Consider the following 15,942-nt stretch of genomic DNA (forward strand, 5'->3'; position numbering starts at 1 on the left):
TGTTGCATAGCAACATAACACAGTAAAACTATAAAGTTTAATCACCTTGCTCTTCATAAGTCTTACTTGTTTATTTTCATCATGAACACAGTCTATGGCAGATGTTCAGTAATATTTTCATCCTGCTCATCTGGATCAAGGAACTCAGAAAGGCATGGACCATTGAGGAAAATCTTGTACCTCACGCAGGAACATTTTCATATTCTTATTCTAAATTTCTCTCACTTTTTTTCGAATGAAGGTCTCGTACGAACATGCTACGTCAGATTCAACAAACGCTCTTAAAAGTGTGTAAACGACCTGTGTAAATAATGAATGCCACCTGTGCATATTTAAGTGCACATGCACGAGGATAGTAAAAGTGTATTCTCCACGCCCAAAATAATACCATATAGGCCACGCTTCCTCTCTCCTGTGCCAGGAAGTGTTGAGTGTTGAGTCATGATAATTGCATCAAGGCGCAAAAAAGAACAACGGGCACTGAGATTGAAATTCTGCTTTCAGAGATCCAAAAAGGAAAATCTGTCATTTTAAGCAGTGTCAGCAGTGGAATTACGGGACCTGCTAAAGCGAAGAAATGGGAAGCAATTAGGAGTGCTGTTAATTTTCTATCCTTTGATGTGTGCAGTCTAGTGCTCCGATTATGTTTGGCAGTCCAGCCATGGCATGAAAGTCCCTCTTAATTTGTACTTGTCCGACAGCGGTGTATGGGAATTTGATGTAACATGGGTGTTAAACTGATGAGAGTTTTGTTGACTAAGGGGAGCACAAAGGACTGGGACAGACCCGATCTGCCTCCAATCTCCCTCTGAAAGGTTTCTGTAGCCAAAAATCCAAGGGTGGTGAGAACCTGAACATGTGGTGGAATTGGGTTTGATCAGCGTGTTTCTCTTTGGAGTTGTGGCTCTAGCAAGCAGCATATTTGCAGCAGCACAGTCCTTGGCAATCTAAATTGCGATGTCAGCCATTCGTCTGTCTTCGCAAGGATATCTACATGGTCTCAGAACACACACTCTCTTCCAAGAGCCTGACGCACTAAGGCATCCAAAAGTAGCAAGTCATGATGCAGCTGGTTACACTTCCCATTGACCTTGTTATATACAGAGTCAAATTAACCTTCAATCAGTGCATAATTTAAGTCAAATAGAATAATGTCGGCATCGTTATGGGGTATAATGTATATATTTATTTATAATGTATTCAAAGTAATTAAATATACAATCCACTAGTCAAGCAAACTTGATTCGAATAACAGCGGACTATTTTACGTGACTCCTACGACAGGTCTGGATCACTCATAAATTCTGTGCGTACCTGAAAGAAAACTTAAAATAGGAAAAAATTGGTTAATGCGCAAGTTCTCTTAAATCACTCGTACGCACGACTTAGAAACAAATCTGTTCGTACAAGTGGTTCTTGCATGGGGCCCATTGATCTCTGGGGTTGCAAGTCAGCCCAATTGTGAAATCATAATTGGTTGCAATCTGAGGGCACAATTCCCTTTTCCAAGAAAAGCTTTTATTGTTTAATTCAACAAAGTCTGTGGTTTCAATGAAGTACAGTATGCACAAGTTGTCCCCTGTTCTGTGTGCAATGACACATTGGCCACTGCAAGATTTGATATCGGAAGCAAATTTCTCTTTATCAATTACCCACAAAGTCTGCACGGAGGTAGAGGGGTGGTTGTAGAATTAGTGATATGAGTTTTGTTGTGGAGAACACTCACTGATTGGCTTGTGAGAAACTAAAACTAAAAGGTAAACTGGACATTATAGTTTAAGCCCGAGAGGTCTGACTTAGGCCCTGTTTCCACGATAGGAAGACGCTGATATTTTCCTGCGGTTTGGCCTCTCATTTACACCAAAACCCCGTTTTTATCACAGAAAACGGCGTATTTATGTAATTGACGTAATTGTATGTAGGTTGATGTAAATGACAAGTTTTTTTAAAACGATGTTGTGTGCACGATGTTATTATTGAAAACGGAGGGGGGGAAATATTCGTTTCTCTAAATACCCGGCTCTGTGTAAATGTGGCCTTAATCTACGTCTGACATGAGAAGTGATGGCATAAAAAGACAGAAGAATTATTTATAAAGTGGAAAGACATTAATATCTATCAGGCAAATCGCAATTTTGCTTATTGCGACGCTTTCTTGCCCTGAAATTGGGTCACAAGTCCATGTGTCATCTTTGGATCTGATAGATGAAAGAGTTGCAGTTGGCAGACGTTTTTGACGGAAATAACTTTGAAATCTGTTTGATCCAAGGAATCCAACGAAACCTAATTTATGAAAATCAGTGATACGGTTGAAAGTTACATGAACAAATGCAACTCTGACTTTTTGTCCTTGATCCAGCTCTCTGACTCTCAGCTCTCTGAAGTTTCAAGAAAATCAACTTAGGATTTTTTTGCATTATCCTGTTAACAGACAACAAGACAATTTGTACTAGCTCCACAAAAGGGTACAAGTAATTAAAAGCCATATAAATACACAGTACAAATGCAGTTTTCATATTTATTGATGGGTAATATAAACAGCTGGAGCAGAATTAACTGACTCTGAGTTAATGCATATAGAGATACACATTAAAACCCCAGCAAATGGTTGGCCGTCGAGAAACTGTCTCATACAGAGGAGCACTTTCAGCCTGTACACACAAGCTCAGCTGTTCTGAGTCTGTAGCTCCGAGGCTGCTCGGTTCCAAATATACAGATCAAAAAAGCCTCCAGCATAAGTCCTCCTTGTTCTCCTCTAACCCTGCAGTCAACTGCAACTTTTAGTTTTATGTAGGGCTCCCCTTGCATCGGCAATATACGTGAGTAACAATATTCTGTGTCAGTTAAAATGGAGACGTGGCTTCGGAGTGAGGAGTAAGTGATGATAACTGCTGATTTTGTGGTGCAGATAATGAAATATTGTGAGATGACACTGAAGCTAAACCAGCAGTAAACAACATAGAAACAATACAAAATGACACAGACACCATACAGCTGCTGCTTGTTCTTGTAAGGTTGCATATTTCTATAACTTTAGTTCTCTAAAATGAACATTGAGTGTAGCATCTTCACACACTCCCTCTCCTCTTATTTGGCAGTGTAAATGTGTCTCCTGCACAAGCCAATAACAGGTCAACCTGATTGACTGTTATCACTGTCTGGCAGCTGGTGTCACAGCTTTTTCCAACATAGCAACAATTTATTTAGTGCTGTGCAGTCAGCAGCACTCAGCGGCAGGTCACACACATCTGTTATTCCACAGATTTTGAAAAAAAAAAAAACCCTCCTTGCCAGCACACAAGCATCCGAACCCTCCTGCCCAACTTTTTTTTGTCATAAATCCACGAGGGCATCTTCTTTTTCACAAGCCTCTTTGAAGTATCAAACAAAACCTTTCTTGAAAAGGAGGGGAGCAAACTCCTGCCTTTCGAGCACAGCAAGAGACATTTCATCTTGAAGTGTTTTTCCTTTCAGGCCTCAATGCTGCCCAGAGACATCCTGTAGCTCCTTGGCATCACTGTGAGACAAAAGCCAGCAACTTCCCCACGTGTATGAATAATTCTCAGATTTGTGATGCTCAGTTCCTCCCACAAAGTTCTCATACCGAGTTGGTAAGCGTTGTTTCAGTAGAATCTGCTGTTAAGGATGTGTGTGTTGCACCTGTGTCCATCATACTAAGTTTCTCTGTCCCATTCCTTGGTTCTTCCCGTCGTCTTCCCCTCCGCCAACATAATCTGCACCTGCGACTGAAAGAGAAACAACCACAGTTGATATGGACGCCATGAATGGCAGATATTCACACATCACAGCTGTTCATTAATTACACTTTCATCTTCAAGGAACAGTTGCAACCATTCGACCAGATGGGGAAAAAATTGAATCTCTCATTTGGCTGCAGACCAGACAGACCTTTGCTGCATGCAAATATCCAGCAAAGGCAAATCTAGACAGAAAATGCAATATTACACATTCCAAACTAACTCAAAACATTCCTCACAATTAATAACTGTGTGTGTGTTTATGTGTATGTGAACCTATAATTCTAAGAGCATGAATAAGGGGAAATTAGCTTTTTTTCTGCATTCTTGAAAAGTGTATGTTTCTGCTTTCATCATTTGTCTATCTTCAGTTCATTGGGTTTCTATGTAAAGAAATGCAACAAACTGCCAATGCCAGTTTATACATATATAAAGCCAAAAATACGACTGTGTGTGCATTGTGGACTCTGAGGTGGTCTTTATTCTGCCTTTTCCTGTGCAGATATGACCTGACCATCAGGTGGTTTAACAAAACCTCTCGATGAATCATCGAAAAGTGTTTGGAAAAATACCTGCTCAGGGCTTTGACTAAGTATATTTCTGTTCATAAAGGGTAAACTTAACAGTCTGATCAACAAATCCATTCCAGCTGGTCCAGTTGGTAAATCACACTCTTGCCAAAGCAAGTTAGGGGAAGAAAGTCATTCTTCATTCATCCTCATCTGTAAGCAGAGTCATACCTAAAATTTGCATGTAGCTATGGGTATGTGTCTAAGCCATTCAGCATAATGTAGAAGTTTGCATTCAGTCCTCTCCCCTGGAAAGTCTTTCTAACATTTGGCAAAGGTTATAAAATAAATAAAATTTGAAATAAGAAGTCAACAAAGCCTAAACTGAACAGTTTCAGGAGGGACTACATGAGAATACCAAACTGTTCCTTTAAATGCATTTTACAAATTGACAAAACACTTTTCATCTTACTGTGGACAGATGCAGATGAAAACAATGACAACCATGAGGAGTACAAGCCCTGCAACGACGCAGCCTATTATGATTTGTCGTTTCTCTCCTATCTGCCAGTCCAGGTCCACATATTCACACCTGGAACCGATGTAACCGCTCTGGCACCTGAGACAAAAAAAACAAAGGTGTCCCTAGTTTCCGTTTTCACATTATTGATAGTTTTCCCTACAGCCATTGACTTGTCTACTTCTCTTATTATACACCAAACAGCCATAACATTATGATCACTCACTTGATATTTAGGTCCCTTCTTTGCCATCAAAAAGACTTTGACAGTAAGGGCATGGACAAAGAACATCTGAAGATGTCCTGGAGTGTCTGGTACCGAGAGGTTAGTAAAAGAGTCTTTCAGCTCTGTGCGTTATTGAGATGTTTATTTTCCAGATATGTCATTAGTCTGCATCAGTCTGGTATCTGTCGAGTTATGAAGCTGAATGAACAACTAAGGCTCTTTGAGCACTTCTTCAGCAGTTTCTGTGGGAGCCTACTGCTATTGCAGGGGAGTGCTGTTGCCATGTGGCACCTAAGTGTCAAAGCAACATCTTTATGAATGCCAGGATGCAAAGGGAGCACTTTTATCTCACTTTACACATCAGTGTTTTCTTTTAATGCTGTGGCTGATCGGTGTATCTTGTCTGTCTATCTTATCATTGGAAATCCATTCTGCAGGAACATGATACACCTCTACAGATCATCTCCCATCTGTTCTATTTTCAGAACACTATTTGCAGTCAGGCTTCTATTTTTCATCTTTCTGTATATACTCCTCAAATCAACCTCTTTTTGTAGCCGTCTCTCACCTGCAGGATGGTGCTTTCTGCTCCTTAATGTAACGACACTCTCCATGGACACAATAATGCGTCAGCTCCTTTGGACATTTTGAGAAGTGGCCGGTCCACTGTCCTGTATCTATTGGGTCTCCCATAGAAATCAAATAAAAAGAGCAGAAATTAGTTTCAGAAAAGAGCAGCATTTCATTAGATTTTATCTTGTGTAGTTCACTGATCAGTCACCACATTCAAACACCAAACGGTTAGAGTCAATAATACTGTTTTTTTTTGTTACAAGTTCTGCTGGGAAATCAGCCCCCCTCGGATTCATGTGAATGTTCAATTTCACACCAACACCAGCACAAAAAATATAATCCATCGATTTGTGTTGAGAGACATCATTTCTTTTGGATGAACATGGTCTAAAGGCAATTTATCAAATGTAACAGGTGACAGTTTTTGCTGTTACTGCACCGTAAACAAAATAAAAAAAAAGATCTCAAGCTGTAAACTTGGGTTCCAAATATCCAGATTCTCATCTTATCAAGTGTTAACAGGAACTGCCACAACAAGTCTTTTTCATAGAACAAGTCTGGTCAATAGCTGCCTCCCACATCAACTTATAGGACTCAACATTCAGGTGCTCTACACAATAAAACAATCTCCATACCAAAACAGGTAAAAGAAAGAGATCCACTGTACACAACACTGGGCAGGCTGTTTTACTTTTGTGGCTGGTTGGCGTAGGAACTGAAGAACAATGACATTAAATGTTGACAGTTAAGAGCTTTTTATATGACCATCATATTTAGTTGTTAGAATCATAACTTATATGATAGCATATGACAACGTCACACGATTTCCATCTTGTTGATAAGATTCATCTAACTTCAGCCACTAAGGTCTTTGCTTAGCATTTGCTGCTTCTCTTGGGTTGCTAATCTCAAGTCATTCTACAAACATGAGAGTCACCATCTAAATGACAAAACTTTTCTTCTTATCTCTATTTCTGTAACTATGTCACGTTTCGTTAGCTTGTCTCTTTAAACGTACACCCTCACCCTCTGGCATGACCTGGTTTAAAAATAGAGTGTTGGCAATATGAGATCCAGAGAGGAAGCCTGATGATGAGTGCCAGAAAAAGCCTGATGTCATCAAAGTCCCATCAATCACATGTCTCAATTAGTGCAATTCTTTGCTAATTTAAAGGCAGATAGTTGGGATTCCCACCTTCCCTCCAATGTCCTCAGCTCTTTTTTTATGTAGGCTTACCCACAAAACACACCCTAAACAGCTGCTGAACTTCTGACCACCAGTTTCACGTAGCACTTCTTACAAAGCTGCCGCTGTCTTTACAACCTACTCCAATGAAATTATCTTTCAAAGTGAGCTTGTAAAACAATACTGCTGTCCAGGTGACATCAATGACGGCTCTGCATTTGTTAACTGAAACATGAGAACCAGCTTGCTGCCATGACCTCAGTGTTGAAAGGAAAGATCTCCAGTTACAAGGTTTAATGAGCTAGTTTTAGAGGTGCAAGAACATGCAGTCTTGTCGACAATTAGCAAAGATGAGAAAATGAATATCTATGTGATGTTATATAGCTATGAAGCTTCTACTAGCAGCTTAGCCTAAAAAAAAGACTGTTGGGTAAACTGGGGTAATAGGCTAGCCTGGCTTTGATCCGATTCCTAATAATGTTTTTCGTGCCTCTGAAGCTGACCAGCATATCATTGTCATATTTACTTCTCTGAATTCATTTATCTTTTCTTAGCTTTCAAGGAACTAGACTGTGTTGTAAAGTGGTCTGGAGTAGAAGCTCTCCAGGCTTTCTGGAGGTTTTTCAAAGAATTTCTTTGGGACTGGACTTCTTTGTAATCCAGTCCCTGTACCACACCATTTTCAAAGGAATGTGTCTTTCTGTTTGTTCAGCCATTTAATGCTGACCTATGAATCATTCAAGCATAAAAAAGGATCCTTACCTAAGAAATAAACTAATGTTGTGTCTACAAATAAGTGAAAAATAAGCCAAGGACCATATTAAATGATATCTTTAGGCACTTTGTTACTAGTGACCTGCTGTAAAGAAACAGATTTTTTGCTGTTATGAAAAATGTTAACACAGTTTGACAGACATAAAAGAGTATTTCTGCACCAATAAGGTGATTCTTAAAGAGCGAATAGCTAACAGCTTGGCACATCTCAGCATGGTATACATTTTGCCCTTAAATGTTTTGAGGAAACTGGGCAAATGGAGGACAAAAGAAGAAGTGTCAGGCCTAAAACACTATCTCCAGCTGATGACCAGTATCTGAATATGATGTCCTTAAGAAATAGGAAGACTGCAGAGATGCATCTGGATCTTCAGTTGATCCATCTACTGAAGTCTCATCAGAAATGGTGTCCATGGAGGGCTTGCTGTCAGGAAGGCATTCTCAAGCCAGAGAAACAGGGAAAAAAGGCTGAGGTATGCCAAATGATTCAAGAACTGGACTGAAAATCAGTGACAACAGGTCTTATGGAGGGATGAATCCTCTCCAGAGCCCAGACCACAACATTACTGAGGCTGTGTGGGATCATCTTGACAGAGAATGAAACAAAACTCAGCCAGCATCCAGCTTCTCCACAGTTAGAGTTGATTTATTTTTTTGTGATAACTCCTTAAAAAATGTTCTTTCTAATTATCTCATGTTTCCTTTTTATTTTGCCCTTCATAAACTTGTCCATGCCCACGGTGTGTTAGCATATATATCTGCACCTGTGCGCTGACCTTTTATCCATTAAACCTCCAAACCTCAAAGCAACCAAGAATTTATGGCACCAATGAGAGATTCACCCCCTGGCGTCCGGTCCATATCTACCTGTGCAGTTGTTTTGGTTGCCATGGAGATGACACGGGGACACAGTTCGATTGGCAGACTCGTCAGTGGAATTCCATTCTGCCAGGCAGTATTTGCATAAGGCCAGTGCTGAAGCAAGGACCACAAACAAAAAGCCAATAAAACACAATAAATATGTGTGCACGTGCATTGCGCAAATATTTTAGCCAAATAAATTTGGCCACATTCTAATTGTTGGATCTGCATGAAAGATGACAAGACTTTTACTACTATAAACACAGGTTGTATTGTTACTCCATCTGACTTAGAATATGTAATTATTTACGACTGACTGTGTTAACCTATAGACAGGATAATATCACTGTGAGTTTCTAAATGTCATACAAAGTGAGCGCTGTTTTGACAACCGTTTGTGATCACAGAGGATATATTGGGCTCTTCATTCAATCATTAACCAACAGTGAAACTTGCTGTACATATCGTGTTTAGAAGGGAAAACACTGCTGTCATGCTGCCATGCCTTATTGGCTGCACAAACAATCAAAGCTATGTACTGTTCACTCAGCTTTGGACACTTTATACATCCTTTCATGAGAAATCTTTCACTGGCAACATAAGGTAGAACTGAGAATTATTTGTTAGCATCACTTAGATGTGTAACTGCCATATCTCCTGAGATTTCCAAACTAAAATACATTAGTGAGAAGAGAAGGTGACCACTGATTCAAGCAAATGTATAAAACAACAGTGAATCTTACCTGTTAATATTCCTGTATAGAGTGTGTATACTTTTGCCATCTCCTCAATTGATTACAATGCTCATCTGTTTCATGAAAATTCACTGTCATTGACAAATAGAACTCAAACTGGATCAATCCTTTTTCAGAGGTCAATGACCTTGCAGAAAGGTGTGGAAGAGCTGTGGAAGTTCCCCAGTGGTGTGTCGTATTGTGGTTCTTCATTGATGGCGGCTATGTTCATAGTCAGTCTGGAAAGCTTGAGGCTATAGTCAAAGCGCTAGCATATACACACACGCAGCACAAAGCAGCTCTCTGGACTGGAACTGGGATGGATTGCAGTTTGTGAGACTAGTAAAGGGGGGTGGCACTGAAACCCAACTCTGCTCTCAGATCTCCGCCCACACCTTTAAAGGAGAAGACAACTCTATTCAAGGTATTCAGGTTTTTTCCTCTTCAAAGAACAAGAGTGCCTTTATACCTGATGCTTCTTTTTTTCTTTAAGCATGAAATGACAGGTGGAGCATTCATCAACAACAAAGCGCAACCAGTTTATCAGCCAAGAACTTCAGAGTCTATTTATACTTTCTGTTGTATTGTCTAGAGTTTTGCTGGCTTAATGGATCAACATAGTACTGACAAAACACTCTGCTGCAACATCAAGACATCTCCTAGGCATTGACCAAATCCGTCAGAATTTGAAGAAAGTGGTGAAAAGTTTCAATTCAGTTGGCTATGAATGAAAACGTTGTAATTTTGTCTCCACTGCATGTATTTTATGACATTGATCACTTTGCAATGGTACATTTTACCAACAGCTCTACTTTATCAAATTGCAACAATTTTATGTTGCTTGTAAATTATAAGACCATTGATGATGCAGTCATGGCGTTATGTATGAAAATGTATCATTGAAATTGGCCTATACTTTACCAAATGTCTTGAATTGAAGACGAAGTGAATGTTTATACTAGTTGTAGTGAACGCCTTCTGAAGTGTTGTGTTACACTGGAGAAACTTGATGCAACAATGGTCTGAACAGTTTATGTTTTTGTAAACTTGGCCAGGAGATGGTGCAATTTGACACTTCTCACAATAGAAAGCATTTGTAAATAAATATTTTTGTCTAATAAACGTCAGGAATTGTATCCACAAATGATATGTTCACAATCTGATAACTTCACATCACCTAGCTATGCTTTAAACTATATCTCTGTATGGTTGCTCACATTATAGTTGGTATTATCATTTTGCTCATTCTTCAACCACCCTCTCCTGTTCCTTTCCTTTGATTACGTCTACAGGTGAATCTTTTGACAAAGAACAGAGGTGTGGAAGAATTCACTGGACTTAAGTCATCATACCAAAAGCAGTAATAACCTGGATGGATCTATGTAGCTTTAGTTTTTGTTTCTTCACAGCCTTATACACATGTTATATGATATTTGCCTTTTTCTAGGAAGACTGAATGACTACTGGCCGCAATGCATCATAATGTATTTGCACTGTCGGCTAATCAGGCTACATATTTGACTGTTTTGTGATAATTTTTGTTTTAATCTTTTTGCATGTTGTAGTAAAGTTATGACAAAGTACAATTAGGAGAAGATGGGATTTTGTTCAACGATAGATCAATTGCATCCGGTGGTTTGATGCAGAGAATACCCACATTTATCATCGATATGATACATTGTCATGCATCACACTAACCAGTGTCTGCCTCTGACTGACTTGCAGTTCTTGCCTTCATGGTTTGGTTAGGTTTAGGTATGAGGTTTAGGGCATTCATTTCTGACAGAGGCTAAGACCCAGGTTGAATGCTTTTATGACCATAAATATGTTTGATAAATTGGCTAACCAGTCCAAGTCTTAAAAAATAAGAACATTTGATAACTGCAACATCAATTATACAAGTATGAAATATAATTACATTATTATAATAATTGAACATTTTACAAAGCATCTCTTGGATGTTTTCTGTGGTCTGCACTTGTTGCCTGGCAACTGCTCCTGCTTCCCCCTTAAGAAGTAGCCCATTATATCCCAGAGTAAAATTACATGTGGATAGAAATAATAAATTCCCTAATCACCATAGAATAAGTTAACAATCTAACCAGACTTCAATGAGATAAGTCAGTGAATCGGTGCTTTTTACTGCTGGTGTTAAGTCCATTTTTAATTTCATGGGCTTTTCAGTCCCTTGGGCATAAAATGCTGGCTGAGCACACACTAATTAGGCTAATCTGTTTTTGCAAATTTCCTCTGTAGAAAATGTTCCCCAAATTAAGCAAGCCCTACAAATGTCAAGGCAACGTGAACAACTATATGTTTTGGAGATAGGAGACTCTTGGAAAATACAATAATAATCTTTCTGTTCTCAGCATCGAGATGGAGTTACTTTTACATTTGTGCTGAAACAAAACAATAATGTAGAGGCAATAACAGCTTTATAATGGTGAGTCATTGGCACTAATTTTATGGAACCTGTTCTACAAACTCTCAACTATAACTCCACCTAATATGGTCCAACAGAAATTAAGCCCAACAATACTACACCCAATACCTACTAGACATACAAGTAGGTCCACTAGATGGCCTTTGTACTAAATGTGGCCTTCTTGGCAGGTTTATACGAATGGCAGACAGGACCTGATCAGAGCACAAGGACCTTGAAAGTGGGAAGAGTATAATTAAAAGTATAAAAGTATTTAGACATTATAGTGAAATGTAGGGTCTTTCCAGAACAGAACAATTCTTAAAGTAGTAAGAGACATGAATGACAGTCATGATGCTCATGTAGAAATACACTTGGCACAGATTTGAATGGTATAAAATCCTCTTAGTTTTATTTTTGGTTTGTATGTTTATAGTTTCAATAACTTCATCTGTATCCTAACATTTAAGATGCATCGCATATTTAAAGCAATACAATGTAACTTCTCAAAAAGCCAACTATGGAGCTCCCCCTACAGGCTTGGAGGTAATGTACGGTTACACTGTCATAAATACAACACCCTTTCGCTTTCACGTTTGTTGACGAACCGGCGAGGAGTCAGAAGGTGCAAGCTATGTCAACCGAGAAGGTAAGAGTAATCAAATGTACCTGGGAGCGTGAGAGCGGTCTATTTGTTTTTGCGGTAGGTGTGCCAGAAAGCAAGTCGAAGTACTTCCGCTCAGCTCCCGGGCCGGTCCAGCAAAGTTACATAGCGCAGTTTTTCCAACTCAGACCCCCGAAGGGCATAGGAGACAGGCCAATCGTAATATTAAAACTCATTCTAGCCGCACAATTTTTTTCAAGCTGTTATTTTAAGGTAGAAATGTTACATAGTATTACTTTAAGTTAGAATATAAAATGGAACATACGTTGACAAATGTGCTTTCTATTAAGAAAAAGTTTTGAAAATGAACTTTTTCACTCTTTTAACACAAAATTGTATTTGAATATCGCTCTTTATCAATTTTGCTAATTAAACTTGGTTAAAGAACTGATATGGTTATATAAACCAGCTTCACTTTGTTCCCTTGTTTCACATGTATTCTAACGGCTTGATAGTTAAGAGATTTACTTTCAGCACTCAGTTCAACTTTAAATTAAATAGATATATTCTTTGCTAATTACAAAACAAAGGGTTATCTAAAAGGAGGAACAACTTTTCCCCTCAGTGTTGTGCATGTTAGGAGCAAAGGTTGTTAATAAAGGAGGCATCAAAGTGAGATAACTATTGAGACTCGCCCCTGAAAAACACACTGAGGGGAAAAGGAAGTGATAAGGAAGAGAGCTGAGATAGCTGTCTCATGACTGGCTGGACAGTTTTGGGCTAAAGTGGACCCTTTCTGGAATCATTACATACATCTAAAATAGAATTATCATTTTATATGAATGTATAGAATTGAATTGGATAAACAGACACTGTTTTACATGATTAAGGAATTTGATACATGATGAATCACAGGATTCATGCACTACATGTGATCTGCTTTCAATTACACACTATGATTCATGTTTTAATTTTAATTTCATTATATCTTTAGGCGCATGAATAAGCCAAAAAAGCTCAAAGGCTGAGGGAAATGTTACACTGTGTCTTTGCAGTTTGGAACAGGAAGACTCGGTTTCCTCTCTCTGGCTGTGTTCCTAAGTTAGACTGAACATCAGGAAGCTCAGACGCCATTAGATTCCAAAGTGTCGCTTAGAGCTGGGCAAAAAACATCCGCTTCGTACATTTCAGAGATAATAGCAGCCCGGCTCTGCCAGTGTCCACTGTACAACACGAGATCGCACTTTAAGTAACACATTTAAGTAAAAACTGAGATGAATCTGGTTTACATAATGCCCTTTAATCTTTTCTTAACACATTTATTTGGCTGTAAAGTAGTCAAACACAACAATAATTTCAAATCACATGTCCTAAAAATTTAACTTTGGTGTATTTTTCTTGTGAAAATATGAAGATAAAATCTTATAAATCTGGCTGTGGAAGCCGAGTGCAGCCATGTGTGAAACATTCTTTTTTTAATATATCATAATCTTGAGATCACAACTTAACTGTCATTATCTTACATTATCTCAAGATAACAAGGATTGTTTTGTCATGATGACAGACTTATTAATGTTGTTATCTCATGAGATAATGATTTAGTAGCGTTAATGGGTTAATTTTGTTTGGTCTAGTAAAGTTAATTTTCCTGTCAGTGCAAATAGTGAGATTGCCTGAAAGGCAGCTACTGGCTGAAGTGCAGTGGAGCCAGTTAAACTCTCGTTTATGCCCAAGGATATCTCTGTCTGTGCTCAAGAGCAGACATGTGCCAAACATCAGCGAACAGAATTACACACACATCCCTTGACTTAATGCTATAGATCCTCCTGAACTGTCCTGACAGCGATAATGAAAATGAAATTAAATATGGTATCAACCCAAGAGTAATCTGTTTTTAGGCTCACCATAATGGACTTGTGATCTCGATAAATTGGTTTTCTCATGATAACAGGTTATATGTTGTGTTACCAAGAAAACAAAAGACAGATTTCATGAGAAAACTGCATAAATTAACTTGCTACCGAGCAAAAAAAAAAACTTTGTTATCTGGAGATAACAGAATAATCAACTTGTGATCTTGAGAAAACAACATCATCAAAATACATAACTACAAGCAGGCCGCTCTAAGCCTCCATATCTGGTTAACAAAAAAAAATTAAAAAAAAAAAGCAGAATAAAGTTCCTCTTCTCTGAGTGAGATGCCAATGTGTCCATGTCTTCTTACTCTGAAAAAGGTGAAAATCTTTTTAGTTTTCATACAAAGCTCAGCCGTCGTAACAGGTCTCAACTCACAAAAGGGGGAAAAAAAGGAAAAAGAGTGGACTCTGACCTTCATACCACAGCACAGGAGCGTGGCTCTCTGAAGGGGTTGCTGCCTGTAGGGACTCCAACCAGCAGGGCGTCTTTGCCTGCATTCTGCAGACAATACTGTTGAAGCTCTGCAGCTGCCTGGGACACCTGGCAACACAGTCAGAAAAAAACATCTATACGACACAACCTCCAGACACATTTCTACACTAAAAAGACTTTACAGAAACTAATTGATGCTGTTGAGCTCCCAAGTTGTGCAAAACTCTCATTACATTCTTGATCTTTTTTTTTTAATTTTAGCATGTTTACTTTTTTGACAACAAAAAGGTTGTTTATAAACAGCTTATCAACATCTGCGGTCGACAGTAGACTCGGCTGATCATATTCTAACTATTCCAACTGCACATGGTTGAAGAAGTTTTGATGAGAGCTTATTGGAAACTTAGCTGAGGAAACGTTTCATAAACAAAGCCTGTTGCAAGAAACTCAAGTATTAAGCTCATTTACTTAAGTAAAAGCATGGCTATCATCATGCAAAAATACTCCATTGTTACCTTAAATAATCAGGCATCTGCAAATTATAGATCTGCATAATTATAAGTGATACACTGACGTGTATACAGCATTTTATAGTTGAAGATAAGTATTCAGTTTTGCAAATCGAACGTTTACTTAGTTCCCTAATTAATCACTTGATTTGTTTGTGAAAAACTCACTAAAAAGTAAGAAATATGGATGGATGCATAGTAAGTAATATTACAGCTAGGTCCCACGGCCAAAAGGGGCAACTTTAAAAGCTTAAAAGCGTTGGTGGGTAAAAAAAAAAAGTGAATTGAAACGATTAAAATATCTAAAAAGGAAAACCAGCAAACGTTCCCATTAGAGAAGCTGGAAGTGAAACATTTTGGATTAAATGAAAATATTCATTATATGTTGGTTTGGAGACATGAATTATCATGCTGACACAACACAAGTAATATCTATTATAGCATAAAAGCAAAATATTACGCTGTACATATTAGTGTAGATTAATTGGTCACACTTTGAAAACATATTACAACCAAATAAATGAAAAACAACCGATAAACTCCCACATTCTTTAAAGATGTGGGCTTTAAAGGATTCTCTTTTACCTTGATTCTTTCCACACTGGCCTCAAGCTTCAGTTGCTCTACCAAGCGTCGCATGTTGGATAAACTGGAATTAGAAGTCATGTTGGCAGGAATTGCTTCAGTGGAGAAAAGTCCTTTTAAAAAAGAAGAACCTCCTCAGTCTCTAGACACAAGCAGTCGGCTCCACTAATGGACAGCAAAGACTGGGCAAGAGAAGAATGGCCGGGTTTCTTTCCATATGACCTCAGTGCACTCCACTGAAGAAACAAGGAGAGATAGAGGCACACTGACCTCCACATGTACTTCGTTGACATTACAATCAAATAAAGAGAAAAATCGCTAAAAATAAATTA

At 38.5% G+C, this 15,942-nt stretch overlaps 2 protein-coding genes across 3 annotated transcripts; both read right to left on the bottom strand.

The window, feature by feature from the left end:
- Positions 1–1,203: 1,203 nt before the first annotated feature.
- On the bottom strand, positions 1,204–9,510 carry btc (betacellulin, epidermal growth factor family member). Of its 2 annotated transcripts, none has more exons than XM_075456202.1 (5): positions 9,151–9,510; positions 8,414–8,521; positions 5,582–5,690; positions 4,740–4,886; positions 1,204–3,746 (listed from the first exon to the last, which is right to left on the bottom strand). In XM_075456202.1, exons 1-5 carry the CDS (start codon positions 9,188–9,190, stop codon positions 3,599–3,601), a joined length of 552 nt encoding a protein of 183 aa, XP_075312317.1. In that variant the 5' UTR covers positions 9,191–9,510; the 3' UTR covers positions 1,204–3,598. The 2 variants fall into 2 exon arrangements, with proteins under 2 accessions (XP_075312317.1, XP_075312316.1); XM_075456201.1 differs by having other exon boundaries at positions 5,582–5,699.
- Positions 9,511–13,446: 3,936 nt separating this feature from the next.
- On the bottom strand, positions 13,447–15,803 carry gng10 (guanine nucleotide binding protein (G protein), gamma 10). The gene is made up of 3 exons (XM_075456062.1): positions 15,611–15,803; positions 14,497–14,624; positions 13,447–14,392 (listed from the first exon to the last, which is right to left on the bottom strand). Exons 1-2 carry the CDS (start codon positions 15,689–15,691, stop codon positions 14,499–14,501), a joined length of 207 nt encoding a protein of 68 aa, XP_075312177.1. The 5' UTR covers positions 15,692–15,803; the 3' UTR covers positions 13,447–14,392; positions 14,497–14,498.
- Between the last annotated feature and the right edge of the window lie 139 nt (positions 15,804–15,942).

The sequence above is a fragment of the Odontesthes bonariensis genome, chromosome 22, assembly GCF_027942865.1.
Source record: "Odontesthes bonariensis isolate fOdoBon6 chromosome 22, fOdoBon6.hap1, whole genome shotgun sequence".
NCBI classification, from domain to species: domain Eukaryota; kingdom Metazoa; phylum Chordata; class Actinopteri; order Atheriniformes; family Atherinopsidae; genus Odontesthes; species Odontesthes bonariensis.